Here is a 14,554-nt window from a genome sequence, read left to right as displayed (position 1 = left end):
AAAAATCCAAAGACCACGGTAATCCTCTTAGGAGCAAGCGCATGCCCGCGGATGTGAGAAGCAGGGCCCGCATGGCCATCCATGTGAAGGGCGGGGCCCGCATGGCCGTGGACATGAGGGGCGGGGCCCGCAGGGTGCGTGGACGTCAGGGGCAGGGCTCGCATGGCCCTCGACGTGAGGGGCAGGGCCCGCACGGCCGTCTATGTGAAGGGCTAGGCCCGCATGGCCGTAGACGCGAGGGGCGGGGCCCGCAGGGTGCGTGGACGTCAGGGGCAGGGCTCGCATGGCCCTCGACGTGAGGGGCAGGGCAGGGAGTGTAGACGTGAGGGGCGGGGCCCGCAGGGGGCGTCGACATGAGGGGCGGGGCCCGCAGGGACCGTTGACGTGAGGGGCGGGGCCCTCAGGGAGCGTCTATGTTAGGGGCGGGGCCCGCATGGCCGTCAAAGTGAGGGGCGGGGCCCGCAGGGAGCGTCTATGTTAGGGGCGGGGCCCGCATGGCCGTCAAAGTGAGGGGCGGGGCCCGCAGGGAGCGTCGAAGTCAGGGGCAGGGCTCGCATGGCCCTCAAAGTGAGGGGCAGGGCAGGGAGTGTAGATGTGAGGGGCGGGGCCCGCAGGGGGCGTCGACGTGAGGGGCAGGGCTCGCTCGCATGGCGGTGGACGTGAGGGGCAGGGCTCGCTCGCATGGCGGTGGACGTGAGGGGCAGGGCTCGCTCGCATGGCGGTGGACGTGAGGGGCAGGGCCTGCAGGGAGCGTCGACGTGAGGGGCAGGGCTGTCATGACCGTGGACGTGAGGGGCAGGCCCCGCAGGGGGCGGCAGGATCCCCCACTTCCAGGCAGCCCAGCACAGAGGCCCCTCTGCCACAGGGGAGCCCCAAACATTAAGAGGGGCACGACCTTCGTCTCGGCCTGATCAGTCCATCAGCTATCTGGGGATAAATCAAAGAAGCGGCACCGGTAGTCCTTGTTCTGAAGCAATCTGAGCTATCCAGTCTTCACATGGATAAAAGGATTTCACTGAAAGTTTCCATAAGCCAGCAAATCCACCGAACAAGGTATATTTCTACAATGTTATATGTCAGTATCTCAATAAAAGAGGGGGGGATACAACTGAGTAGGTTTCTTTCTTGAAACTGAGGGGCTAATTATATGTGACATCAACATTTTTTTAATGAAAAACCATTACAAATATTTTGCTTGCACAACCAGTACACTTTAACTAAGGCTCAATGAAAAAGTAAACCCCCAAATTTCCATAGTTAAGCGTTTCTTTTTTAAACTAAACAGAACTATGATCTAACCATTTTAGTTAAGGAATAACCATTATGTAATTTTTTTCCTCAGAATTTTCAGTGTCCATGCACATTTATAATATATTGGTTTAATCTAAGTTAAATTATTATCTGTAACAAGTCAAAGCTAAATTAGAGTAATGCACCAGGAAATAATATATCTGACAGCAAAACTGCAAACTCTAATCATTACATATTATACGTGGATTACATTCATCAAAAATGAGCCCTAAACAAGCTCATTAAAACAAAGCAATTAGTTTATTGTGCCAATAATCTGTTTTCAAAGTTTAAGCAAGTGTATAAACTAAGTTCACATATTTACCGTTTCAGTTGTTTGTAAAAAGGTAACAGAAATATGTGGTAAAACACTGTTTGTTTGTTTTTTTTAAAGATTCAAACATTAAAACAAATACTACCGTACGAAACAAGAGACTTTAAGTTTAATTCAAACTGAATTTTTCCCACAAATCAATCTATTTACACAAACCGGCCACCAAAGCTTAAACAAAATGTGACATCTGAAACAGCTCTGATATAACACAGCCCAAGTGTGACAAAAACACCTGACTACTCAACAGCTTTTCCTAACCAAGAATTATTTGTTCCAGTTGAGTGAAATATTCTTTGAACATTATTACTACAAGTTTATATACTCCATGTGACTCTCCTGTAGAGAACTATAATAAATTCACTACAAACATTAAGTCTTATTAGAATTTTTCCTACACAAAAATGGTTGTCAATTAGCCATATAGCCACCTACAAATTTTTCACTTCCATTAATACCCAGAGCTGTTACTTTGCTTTCATATTAAAATAAGTTCAGTAAAATCAGAAATCATACCAACAATGTACTCAGTATTGAAGCTCGTCCTCTCACCTCTGACGCACAGCGCTACCAATTTAAACTACAAAACTCCGCACTGGCTTGGCTCCAACACTGAACTGACATCAAAATACAAACAAGTGTCTTCAAGTGTCAAACAGCCATCTTCCGGCTCCTGTGCCAGATCCGAGATGCAGCAGAAGCTAACTTCCCTCCTCTGTGTACATCGTTCATCAACTCCAAGCAAGCACTTTAACTTCCCATCAGTAAACTCTGACCAGAAAATTGAGGGTATGTGGTCATAATGGAGAGAGTGTTTTAAACTTAACCTCACTGCCTCCAATCACCACAACCAAGGACTACAAGAAATAATGTAAACCATGAAGAAACACTGTTTAATGTTCCAGCACTTCTAAAAATCAATTTTCAGCAAGATAACAACTGAATAAATTATCAAAGAGCAAATATTTTAGCCACAGTATTACTCTATCATGAAAGAAATCAGTTAAAACTCCAACACCTCTTCCACTAAAAGATCACCGTTACGTGTTACCCTGTAACTCCATTATCTTACTGTTATTGCATTACTCTTTTTTTGGCAACTCCATCTACCACGACAGACAGACTCGTGAAGATTCCACTTCTGCACGGACACCACCACAACCACTGTCTTCACAGACACTTAGGTCCAAAGCACAACCATGTTTTCGCTAATTAATCAGGCTCCAACAACAACAGTTGACACATCAGACCAACAGTTCAATTACACCTTCTGCAAAAGATACAAATAAATAAAAATCCATTAAGTACTTACCTACAGTTGGGAGGTGGGTCCAATGTAATTTCTGCAAGTTCCTTCTGAATTCTTGAAAATAAAGACAAAGAAAGTTACATTAAAATGTCTTTACTCTTTTAATATTCCATTAAATTTTACACTTTTACACTAATCTTTCCTATTTGTGTGCTTTTAATTTGAAATACTATCATTGTATAAATCATCATACACGGTACCAACAAAGTAGCAATTTCTGCCGGTTTCCACAATGCATCTACGAAGAGTTAGGAGACCAGCCACTATCTGTGCCTCCATCTCTAACCAACAGCATGACTTAAATCAAAACTTTAAGCCACTGTTGTGCTGTGCTGTGCTGAGTTGCTCAGTCGTGTCTAACTCTTTGCAACCCCACAGACTATAGCCCAACAGGTTCCTCTGTCCATGGGATTCTCCAGGCAAGAATACTGGAGTGGGTGGCCATGCCCTTCTCCAGGGGATCTTCTCAACCCAGGAATGGAACCAGGGTCTTCTGCATTTCAGGCGGATTCTATACCAGCTGAGCTGCCAGGGAAACTCAAACCACTGCTAACACTAAGCATACGCTTTCTGCAAAGGGGAAATAAAAGAATTTTTATTTTAAAAACCTGTTTTTACCCTCATGTGTTATTTTCATCTTTTATTTTTTACTTCACCTAACCGCCTATATGGACTTCCCTGGTGGCTCAGTGGTAAAGAATCCACCTGCCAATGCAGGAGACGTGGAATTGATTCTGGGCTAGGAAAATCCCCTGGAGAAGGAAATGGCAACACACTCCAGTACCTTTCCCCGAATGAAATTTCTGGTACAGATATAACTATCACTTTTCTAAGTCGTGTGACTCAGGTGGGGAAGCTCTTAGGAAATAGTTGTTGTTTGGTGTTCACTGGTTAAGTCCTATGGGACTCTTTTTGACTGCATGGATGGCAGTATGCCAGGCCTCGCTGTCCTTCTCAGTCTCCCGGATCGTGCTCCAGCTCATGTCCATCGAGTCGGTGATGCCAGCCAACCATCTCATCCTCTGTCGTCCCCTTCTCCTCCCGCCTTCAATGTTTCCCAGCATCAGGGTCTTTTCCAATGAGTGGGTTCTTTGCATCAGGTGGGCAAAGTATTGGAGCTTCAGCATCAGTCCTTCCAGTGAATATTCAGGATTGATTTCCTTTAGGATTGACTGGTTTGATCTTCTTGTAGTCCAAGGGACTCTCCAGAGTTTTCACCAGCACCACAGTTCAAAAAGCATCAACTCTTCGGCATTCAGCCTTCTTTACTGTCCAATTCTCACATCGATACACAGACCAAGACTAACAAATCTAATGCCTAAAATAAAAAACCTACTAATTCCGCTGTCCCACTGAGACTTCCGAGATTCTACAGTGTGTTCATGTGCGCTTAAAGTACATATGGCACAGAAATAAATAAGAGAAGTCTCAAATATCTGATATAGAACACCCTCTGTGGATTTCACACCAAAGTATAAATAGAACAGGCACTTTAAAGCAAAACAGGTTAAGTCCAGGTTAAAGGCAGCAAACTGAGAGCACACACATTCACCTCCACTCCTTCAGCACCCCAGGGTGACGGCGGGGGCACAGATACAGAAAGCACAACAAGGAGTAAAAGACAAAGAACGGGGGTGGACACCACTGGTGGAGAAACTTCACTGAACTTGGAAGACAAAGTACATGGTGTAAATCAAACAGGTTGAGATGGTCCAGAGGGCATAGAGCATATAATGATATAATAAAGATATGCTACTCTCGGGAGGAAAACAGTCAGAACTCCCACAAGAGAAACAACTCGGTAAGAAAAGCACAGAGCGAACAGGTACGAAACTAAAACAGAAAATACTTTTAATCAAGTAACAGATACTTGATTGGGATAAAAAGGAGGTATTTGCCTAAATGCTATGATTCATTGGGTAGCATTAAGATCCTAGTTCAGTTGCTCAGTCATGTCTGACTCTTTGGACCCCATGGACTGCAGCACACCAGGCTTCCCTGTTCATCACCAACTCCCAGAGCTTGCTCAAACTCATGTCCATCGAGTCGGTGATGCCACCCAACCATCTCATCCTCTGTCGTCCCCTTCTCCTCCTCCCCTCAATCTTTCACATCATCAGGGTCTTTTCCAATGAGTCAGTTCTTCACAGCAGGTAGCCAAAGGATTGGAGTTTCAGCTTCCGCATCAGTCCTTCCAATGACTATTCAGGACTGATTTCCTTTAGGATGGACTGGTTTGATCTCCTTACTCTCCAAGGCACTCTCAAGAGTCTTCTCCAACACCACAGTTCAAAAGCATCAGTTCTTCAGCAGTAAGTTTTTTTAATAATCCAACTCTCACATCCGTACGTGACTACTAGAAAAACCATAGCTTTGACTAGACGGACCTTTGTCAGCAAAGTAATGTCTCTGTTTTTCAATAAGCTGTCTAGGTTGGTAATAGCTTTTCTTCCAAGGAACAAGTGTCTTTTAATTTCATGGCTGTAGTCACCATCTGCAGTGATTTTGGAGCCCAAAAAAATAAAGTCAGCCACTGTTTCCCCATGTATTTGCCATGAAGTAATGGAACCAGATGCCATGATCTTAGTTTCCTGTATGTTGAGTTTTAAGTCAACTTTTTCACTCTCCACTTTCACTTTCATCAAGAGGCTTTTGAGTTCCTCTTCACTTTCTCTCACAAGGGTGGTGTCATCTGCATATCTGAGGTTATTGATATTTCTCCCAGTAATCTTGATTCCAGCTTGTGGTTCTTCCAGCCCATCGTTTCTCATGATGTACTCTGCATATAAGTTAAATAAGCAGTGTGACAATATACAGCCTTGTCGTACTCCTTTTCCTATTTGGAACCAGTCTGTTCTTCCATGTCCAGTTCTAACTGTTGCTTCTTGACCTGCATACAGATTTCTCAAGGGGCCGGTCAGGTGATCTGGTATTCCCATCTCTTTCAGAATTTGCATAGTCTGTTGTGATCCACACAGTCAAAGGCTTTGGCATAGCCAATAAAGCAGAAATAGATGTTTTTCTGGAACTCTCTTGCTTTTTCTGTGATCCAAAGGATGTTGGCAATTTGATCTCTGGTTCCTCTGCCTTTTCTAAATCCTGCTTGAACATGTGGAAGTTCACGGTTCATGTATTGGCTGAAGCCTGGCTTGGAGAATTTTGAGCATTACTTCACTAGCGTGTGAGATGAGTGCAATTGTGTGGTAGTTTGAGCATTCTTTGACATTGTCTTTCTTTGGGATTGGAATGAAAACTGACCTTTTCCAGTCCTGTGGCCACTGCTGAGTTTTCCAGATTTGCTGGCATATTGAGTGCAGCACTTTCACAGCATCATCTTTCAGGATTTGAAATAGGTCAACTGGAATTCCATCACCTCCACTAGCTTTGTTCATAGTCATGCTTTCTAAGGCCCACTTGACTTCACATTCCAGGATGTCTGGCTCTAGGTGAGTGATGACACCATCGTGATTATCTGGGCCATGAAGATCTTTTTTGTACAGTTCTTCTGTGCATTCTTGCCACCTCTTCTTAATATCTTCTGCTTCTGTTAGGTCCATACCATTTCTGTCCTTTATTGTGCCCATCTTTGCATGAAATGTTCCCTTGGTATCTCTAGTTTTCTTGCAGAGATCTCTCATCTTTCCCATTCTGTTGTCTTCCTCTGTTTCTTTGCATTGATTGCTAAGAGATCCTAAGACTGGACCTATAGGAAATCTGATCCTAACACCCCAGCTGGCCTGGCACTGAACAGGTAAACCTACAGAGAGTTTATTGGCCTTTTATTATCGATAAAGCACAGGTAAGAGGTTGTAGTTACACACTATAAAATGGAACTACTACTAACCATGAAGATGTAAAGTCAAGTGTAGCTAATAGAAACCAACTAAAAGTGGATGGTGGGGGGTGAGTAGACGGAAGGAAGAACAAAGGTACTAATATCCCCATTTTACAAAGTCAGGAACCAACGAGTACTGCTGAAATGCAAAGGAATGAGCAACAGTGGCTTAAATATACTATTTCATTTAGAAAGACAACCAATACTCTTTTTCTTAATTATTTAATTAGAGGCTAGTTACTGTACAATATTGTAGTGGCTTTTGCCATACATTGACATGAATCAGCCATGGGTGCACATGTGTCCCCCATCCTGAACCCCTCCACCTCCCTCCCACCCCATCCCTCCAATACTTTTTAAAAGTATGAGTGTCATTAACTGGGAGGAGGGACAAGAAAGCAGGTGAACAAGCTGCTGAACATCCTCAAAGTTCACAGCAAGGAGACAAAGGTATCATTTAACAATTCAAAAAGTACGTATATTACTTAAGGTCAAGCCATAGTCAGCTAAAAGGAATTGTGTGACAGGCAAAGTATGTGAACAGAAAACTGTTGCTTTGTAATAAGAATGTCTCTGTACTGTTACCAGAAAGATGAAAAACTTTTATAAAACTTTTTTATTTAAGCATAGTTGATTTACAATATTGTGCTACTTTCAAGTATACAGAAAAGTGATTCAGATATATAGATCCAAATGTGTGTGTGTGTGTGAGTACAAACACATACTTTTGTTTTTAAACTCAGAGAACCAAAAGAGCAGGGATTCAAAAGAGCATGCTTAAAGTGTCAAAGACAACAATTTTAATGTAAAAGAATTTCCTAGGGATTTTCAGATAATTCATCTTGCTTTATGCTTATACTGTCCCTTTTGGTTTAAAAAACTGATGTCATAATTTTGTCACAGAATTCTATAATGGAACTTGAAACCCCTCCAGATGTCTATCATTCTACATCTAATTATTCACTACAAAAAGCAATTTACTGATAAACCTGACAATTTTGAGCAGTGAGTCAGTGCGTTACAATGTATTTTGAGCCGCTGCTACCAAAGAATGGCTGTATTTCTCTTGACAGAAAAGATTATACTAAGAATTGCTATTTAAACGGCTGCAAGATGTCCTGCTGTTTTCAATGACAGCAATTCAATTCTATCTCAAAAGTTGTGATCATGGTATGTATTAAGTTTCTCCGTCTTGACATGTGGGGTAATAAGGAAGGCAGCTATTTCAGGCACTGTCCCTTCGGGTGAGGAAAAATGAAAAAGTATCAGTAATTCACACTTACAGTGCACCTTTTACATGATGATCTTAGGCTATTAAAAGTGAATTAAATAAATCTCACAGAATTCTTTAGGTATTACCATTTTATCAGTTCCCATTTAGGAAACTCAGGCTAGTAACTGCACGCTGTTCAGGTGAAAAGACAAGCAATTATCTTGCTAAGTCAAACAAACAAAACAACCTCTCCTCTCTCTTATGAGAACTTTTAAGACAAAATTATCTCTTTAGACACAAATCCACTAGACAACTGTCTGTATCCCCAATTTCTGTCCAGCGGTGCCACGTCCTTGGTTATCATGATACGTAAGTCAGCAACTGCACACGGGTACTGAAACAAGTCAGAAGCAAAATGCAAACTAAATGTCAGTTTGTACGACTTCACCTAAAACCTTAAATGTTCCATGAACGGTAGGAGTGTTACATGTGATTGTCATCTGCTAAAAAGAAAGAGGAGTGGGGGGCAGGGAAGGGGAGATAATAATGACTCATTCAGACTGAACTGAAGACCACAGCACCAAAACTGAACCAAAGTGGAGAAGACAGGAAGCACTCGTTTTAATACCAACATACTGGATTAATGGTTCAGAAAAATGAAGCTGTATATATACCAACATGTTTCAAACACAAACACATATTTGAGTTTCAAGAAAACTCAGTAACTCACTCAGGGCCCAGTAGAACATGAATATATGGACTTGGGGATTCACAAAAGTATTTTCTTAACAGTTATTAAAAAAAAAAACTTCATCCACTTAGATGACTTTCTGTATTCCCCTATGGTCTGCATTCCTCAAAACCTTCCAAAATGAACTCATTCTCAAAACATCATGCAACTAGTTACTAAAATTTCTTAAATCTCAAAGCAATCTCTCAATTAAACTTAGAAAACACAGAGCCACTGCAAGTAATAAATCCAGAACTTAATTCTGAGTGGTGATACATACTATTCATCTGTGATTCAAAAAAACTGCTCAATTTTTAAGACAACCTAAATTAATGATTCTGCGCATCAACTGTAAGCTGCATCCTGATTTCAGGAACATTGAAAAATTTTAAATGAACATTCAGAATCAATAAAATAATTAAAAAAGATAATCTGTAAAGAGTACTTCATTCTCATGTGGAAAAGAAATAGATTAGCCCATGTATTGTAATAAAATTTCACAGTGAAATATACTGAAATCAACCTTCCAACCTAAAAACAATTTAGAGTCTAAAACCAAATATCATTTCTAGGACAATATTACATTGTATCCAAAATCACATAAAATTATGAAGAGAACAGACCATGCTAAAAAGCATTCCGATTTTTTAAGAAATAATTTCATGCCATGGAAGAGCAAAAATGCATCAAGAAGTAACTGTAATCTCCCTCTTAACTCTGAAACAGACAGAAGTTAATTTATACCATTGTTTAAATAAAATTCCAATTTAATATTTTCTGTATCCAATATTACTTTTCTATAACACCTGAAAACTGAGATTTTTTTAAGAAAACGCATTTCTACACCTAATGATTAATTATACAATTACAGCATATTTTATGCAACCGAACACCTATATGCAAGTACTTTTCTTGAGTTACTACAAAATGTATATATAATGACAGCATCTGTTACTATTTTAACAAAAAGTACTAAGTCCTCATAGCATTAACACAAACTTCATTTTTCTAAATTTATCACATGGACTTAGTAAAATACTACTATAGGCTTTAACTGGCACAAAGGCTAAGAACAGCAGCATCAGTGTATGAAACCTTTCTGTGTGCCAAATAAAAGTTTTATCACTTTCCATCCTCATGCTGGCCCTGTGAAGATGGGACTATTGCTGCCTCCATTTTACAGATGAGAAAGATGAGGCTTGGAAATGTTAAACTATGTATCTAATATCACAGAGCAACTAAGTGCTGGGACCTAGACTCTAGCCCGGATTCTGCCTCTGGAGTGCAAGCTCTGCACTGCTGATTTAACTCTACCACAAAATGACACTACTTGGAAAGGATGTCTCATCTGCATTAAAATCAATTATCAATAATAATAAATTAGAATTTTATTGTGAAATTACCTCCAACTTTCATCTTCTGAACACATTAGTACTAGGATTCTAATCTCTGTGGAAGATCCAAGCCTCGCAACAAACTCTAGGTTCTAAGGCAGCCAGTACATAAATACTATGCTAGGCACGTGGTGAATTAAAAATATGTTGAGTCCCTGTCATCAAGATTCCCAATATTTTCCCTCAGTTGTTAGAACTTAGGCAGAGGGACTTCCCTGGTGGTCGGGTGGCTAAGACTCCGTGCTCCCAATGCAGAGCGCCGGGTTCCATCCCCGGTCAGGGAACTAGACCCCACGTGCTCTACCTGCAAAGATCCCGCACGCACCACTAAGGCCCGGTGCAGCCGAAATAGACACCTGCTCAACAAAAGAAAAGGCACTTATACAGAGATGGGGGCAAAACTAACTTCCACTATCAGCTAAATTGGGGAGAAGGAAAGGAATAGAATTCAGCTTTTTAGTATTGGGTTTTTGTTTTTTACCTAAAAATTTGCCATGAAGCAGCATTTTATATTCAAAAAAATACTAAATGCCTAAACCCCCTCAGATACTCAACCATAAGCCACCCAGAAACTGTCTAGAGGAAGGTCATCAGTCACAGTTTGAAAATCACAGATTCACAAGAATAAATTTGCCAACGGAGGGATTTTTTTCAGGCAGGAAGCAACTCAAAAGACACTTCTTACTTTCACCAATGCCGTACTAATTCCTATTATGTGTCCATCAGACACTGTCCTGGATTCTTCACACACACACACTCAAAAATAAATTTTATCCCCAATTTAAAGAGCGGGAAAAAGGAAAACTAGGTTTGAATATGTAATCTCAACTTCGTACACACTGTAGGAAAACGAAGTAAAGAATGACCCTTATTGAAAAAGCCTCATCCAATCCTCTCTTTAACACACTTCCCGTTCCCTCGCCTCCGCGCAGACTGCGGGCTGTGCTCCATCACCCAGCAGGATGCTCTGCCGTGCTCGTGGTGGCACCCAGACGCGCGGGGTTGGGGAGGGGACCCCCCAGAGGCAGGCACGGGGGCAGGGCAGACCAGCACACCCCACCAGCTGGCCGTCCTCCCTGCTCCCGACAGCACACTCACTCTCAGGGACTGCGTGCTTAGTCGCTCAGCCATGTCCCACTCTTTTCGACCCCTTGGGCTCCTCGGTCCATGGGAGTCTCCAGGGGCTGCCACGCGCTCCTCCAGGGGATCTTCCGGACCCGGGTCGCGCACACTGCAGGCGGATTCTTTACTGTCTGAGCCACCTGGCACGCCCTCAGTTAAGTGGGCCACGGTCTGTACCTGAGTACCTCTTGCCCACACACACCCACCTCCCTTCCTTCCTTCCTCTAAATGTCTATTCATCCAGCCCCACTCCGTTCTACCCTAGTCCACCCGCACTCCCCACAGTCGGTCATTCTCTGCTGTGACTGGGCAGCAGCGGCACAGGGCCCGTGAGCTGAGCGCCCTGGACCTGCACTATGCCAGGAGGAGCACACAGAGCCCTTCCCACCGCCCAGTACAGACATCCGAGGGGTTCAAGTCCCAGGCTGTCTGACTTCCTCATGGCTCCTTCAGCAGAGGGTGGGCATCAGCCACACGCTTCCGGGAAGGGAAACTGGTTACCCAAGGCCCTTAGAATGGCCAGCGCACCGTCACTCTAACAACTCTCCCCAGAAAGGCATGGCCCGCAGTGGGCCTGAGAAAGGTTTTCCCAACCTGTGGACCAACTCGACCAGAGAGAACTGAGGTCCTCCAGTCCACATGGGGTACGACCTCTGGGATGCGTTCCCTCATCCACACCACCAGCAAAGGATGAAGCTGTCATTCAATGATCAGACAGTCCACAAGACTCAAAATTCTCAGATGGTATATCACAGGACCAGGAAAGACTCTACTAGATTCAATTCACCTTTAAATTATTTACCAAGAGATAGTCTATCTTCCCATCAGGTGGCCAAGGTATTGGAGCTTCAGCATCAGTCCTTCCAACGAATATTCAGGGCTGATTTACTTTAGGGTTGACTGGTTGGATCTCCTTGCAGTCCAAGGGACTCTCAACAGTCTTCTCCAACACCATAGTTCAAAAGCATCAATTCTTCAGTGCTCAGTCTTCTTTATGGTCCAACTCTCACATCCATACATGACTACTGGAAAAACCATAGCTTTGACTTGAACCTTTGCTGGCAAAGTAATGTCTCCGCTTTTTAATATGCTCTATCTAGGTGGGTCATAGCTTTTCTTCCAAGGAGCAAGTGTCTTTTAATTTCATGGCTGCAATCACCATCTGCAGTGATTTTGGAGCCCCAAAAAATAAAGTCTGTCACTGTTTCCCCATCCATTTGCCATGAAGTGATGGGATTGGAAGCCATGATCTTAGTTTTTTCAATGTTAAGTTTTAAGCCAGCGTTTTCACTCTCCTCTTTCACTTTCATCAAGAGGCTCTTTAGTTCTTCTTTGCTTTCTGCCATAAGGGTGGTGTCATCTGCAGATGTGAGGTTATTGATATTTCTCCTGGCAATCTTGATTCCAGCTTGTGCTTATCCAGCCCAGTATTTTGCATGAGGTACTCTACGTAAAAGTTAAATAAACAGGGTGACAATATACAGCCTTGACGTACACTCCTTTCCCAATTTTGAACCAGTCTGTTGTTCCATGTCCAGTTTTAACTGTTGCTTCTTGACCTGCATACAGATTTCTCAGGAAGCAGGTAAGGAAGTCTGTATTCCCATCTCTTTAAGAATTTTCCAGTTTGTTGTGATCTACAGTCAAAGGCTTTAGCGTAGTCAATGAAGCAGAAGTAGATGTTTTTCTGGAATTCTCTTGCTTTTTCTATAATCCAACAGATGTTGGCAATTTGATCTCTAGTTCCTCTGCCTTTTCTAAATCCAGCTTAAGCATCTGAAGTTCAGGCTTCACGTACTGTTGAAGCCAGGCTTGGAGAATTTCAAGCATTACTTTGCTAGAGTGTGAGATGAGTGCAATTGTGCAGTAGTTTGAGCCTTCTCTGGCATTGCCTTTCTTTGGGATTGGAATAAAAACTGACCTTTTCCAGTCCTGTGGCCACTGCTGAGGTTTCCAAATTTGCTGGCATATTGAGTGCAGCACTTTTACAGCATCACCTTTTAGGATTTGAAATAGCTCAGCTGGAATTTCATCACCTCCACTAGCTTTGGCATAATAATGCTTCCTAAGGCCCACTTGACTTTGGACTCCAGGATGTCTGGCTCTAGGTGAGTGATCACACCATCGTGGTTATCTGGGTCCTGAAGATCTTTTTTGTATAGCTCTTCTGTGTATTCTTGCCACTTCTTCTTAATATCTTCTACTTCTGTTAGGTCCATACTGTTTCTGTCTTTTATTGTGCCCATCTTTGCATGAAATGTTCCCTTGGTATCTTGAAGTGATACCAATTTTCTTGAAGAGATCTCTGGTCTTTCCCATTGTATTGTTACTAACTCCCGCATTGCTCACTTTACTAACAGTGAGTGGAGATTATCATCCAGTCACTATTTCAATAGACTCCCACTTTTATTCTCTGCTGCTCAATAAAATAAATGGTCAAGCAACCATAAAACAAATTATCACACTTTTACATGCACTTTCCTATTCATATTCACCTAACAATACATACGCATACACCATGGATACGTAGTTTGTAACTTTGCCATGCTGTTTAACTGACTTTAAATACCAAAAAGTTCATATTGCATACAATTAAAATCATGAAAAAGAAATAATCTTGAAGAAGAAAAAGTCCATGAACTTCATGGTCCATATCCCAGAAAAATGATTAAATGCAAGAGAAAGCCAGAACCTCAGGTCATAAATTGATACTAAAAGCAAAGAAGTTACCATAACTGAGGTACCTTTTAGCACTAGTAGACAATTTAGCAGCTGTTTTGCTGGATATCTTCCCTTCCTTTTTCTTGGGCTGAACCTGTTCTCTCTCTGGTTCCTGCTGGACGCTTTCGCGCTGGTCTCCATCGGAGCTTCCTCCACTAGTGCCTGGACTGTCGTCAACTCTTTGTGCCTCAGTGGACATTTTAGATCCTGGATTAAAGAGTCAAAAAAAATAATTTACTCAGTTGGGGGAGGACTGCAGAAAGGTCGCCTGAGAACAGAGAGAAAGTGAAGCTTACAGGAACCAAAGAAAACTCACTATAAAATGAATGACTTGGTCACTTTACGTAACAGCTTTGGGAAATGCCAAAACTTTTCCTTCATCCATTCAAAACGTACTGAGAAAAGAAATGAAAACAAATATATATACACAATAGGTTCACAGCAACATTATTCACAGATCCAAAAAGAGGAAACAACTCAAATACCCATCAGCTGACAACGAACAGATAAACCAAATGTGGGATTATCCGAGCAATGGAATGCCATCCAGCCACATACAGGAATGGAGTACAGCATGTGCAAGCTACATCGTGGGTGAACTTTGAAAAC

General features: G+C 42.3%; 1 protein-coding gene across 3 annotated transcripts in view; it reads right to left on the bottom strand.

Annotated features, from left to right (window-relative positions):
- Window positions 1-14,554, bottom strand: part of UBE2E2 (ubiquitin conjugating enzyme E2 E2) — a 382,154-nt gene that overhangs the window by 362,545 nt on the left and 5,055 nt on the right. For 2 of the 3 annotated variants that reach the window (XM_055566883.1, XM_055566884.1), the window contains exons 2-4: window positions 14,262-14,340; window positions 13,969-14,152; window positions 2,934-2,984 (exon numbers count right to left, since the gene is read on the bottom strand). In XM_055566883.1, coding sequence (XP_055422858.1) covers window positions 2,934-2,984; window positions 13,969-14,144 — 227 coding nt within the window. In that variant the 5' untranslated portion in view covers window positions 14,145-14,152; window positions 14,262-14,340. The remainder of the gene's footprint in view (window positions 1-2,933; window positions 2,985-13,968; window positions 14,153-14,261; window positions 14,341-14,554) is intronic. The other variant, XM_055566882.1, reaches the window with a different exon arrangement.

Source organism: Bubalus kerabau, chromosome 2 (assembly GCF_029407905.1).
Source record: "Bubalus kerabau isolate K-KA32 ecotype Philippines breed swamp buffalo chromosome 2, PCC_UOA_SB_1v2, whole genome shotgun sequence".
Lineage (NCBI taxonomy): Eukaryota > Metazoa > Chordata > Mammalia > Artiodactyla > Bovidae > Bubalus > Bubalus kerabau.
The sequence above is the reverse complement of the archived record's forward strand: the minus strand, read 5'-3'. Positions and strand labels throughout refer to the sequence as shown.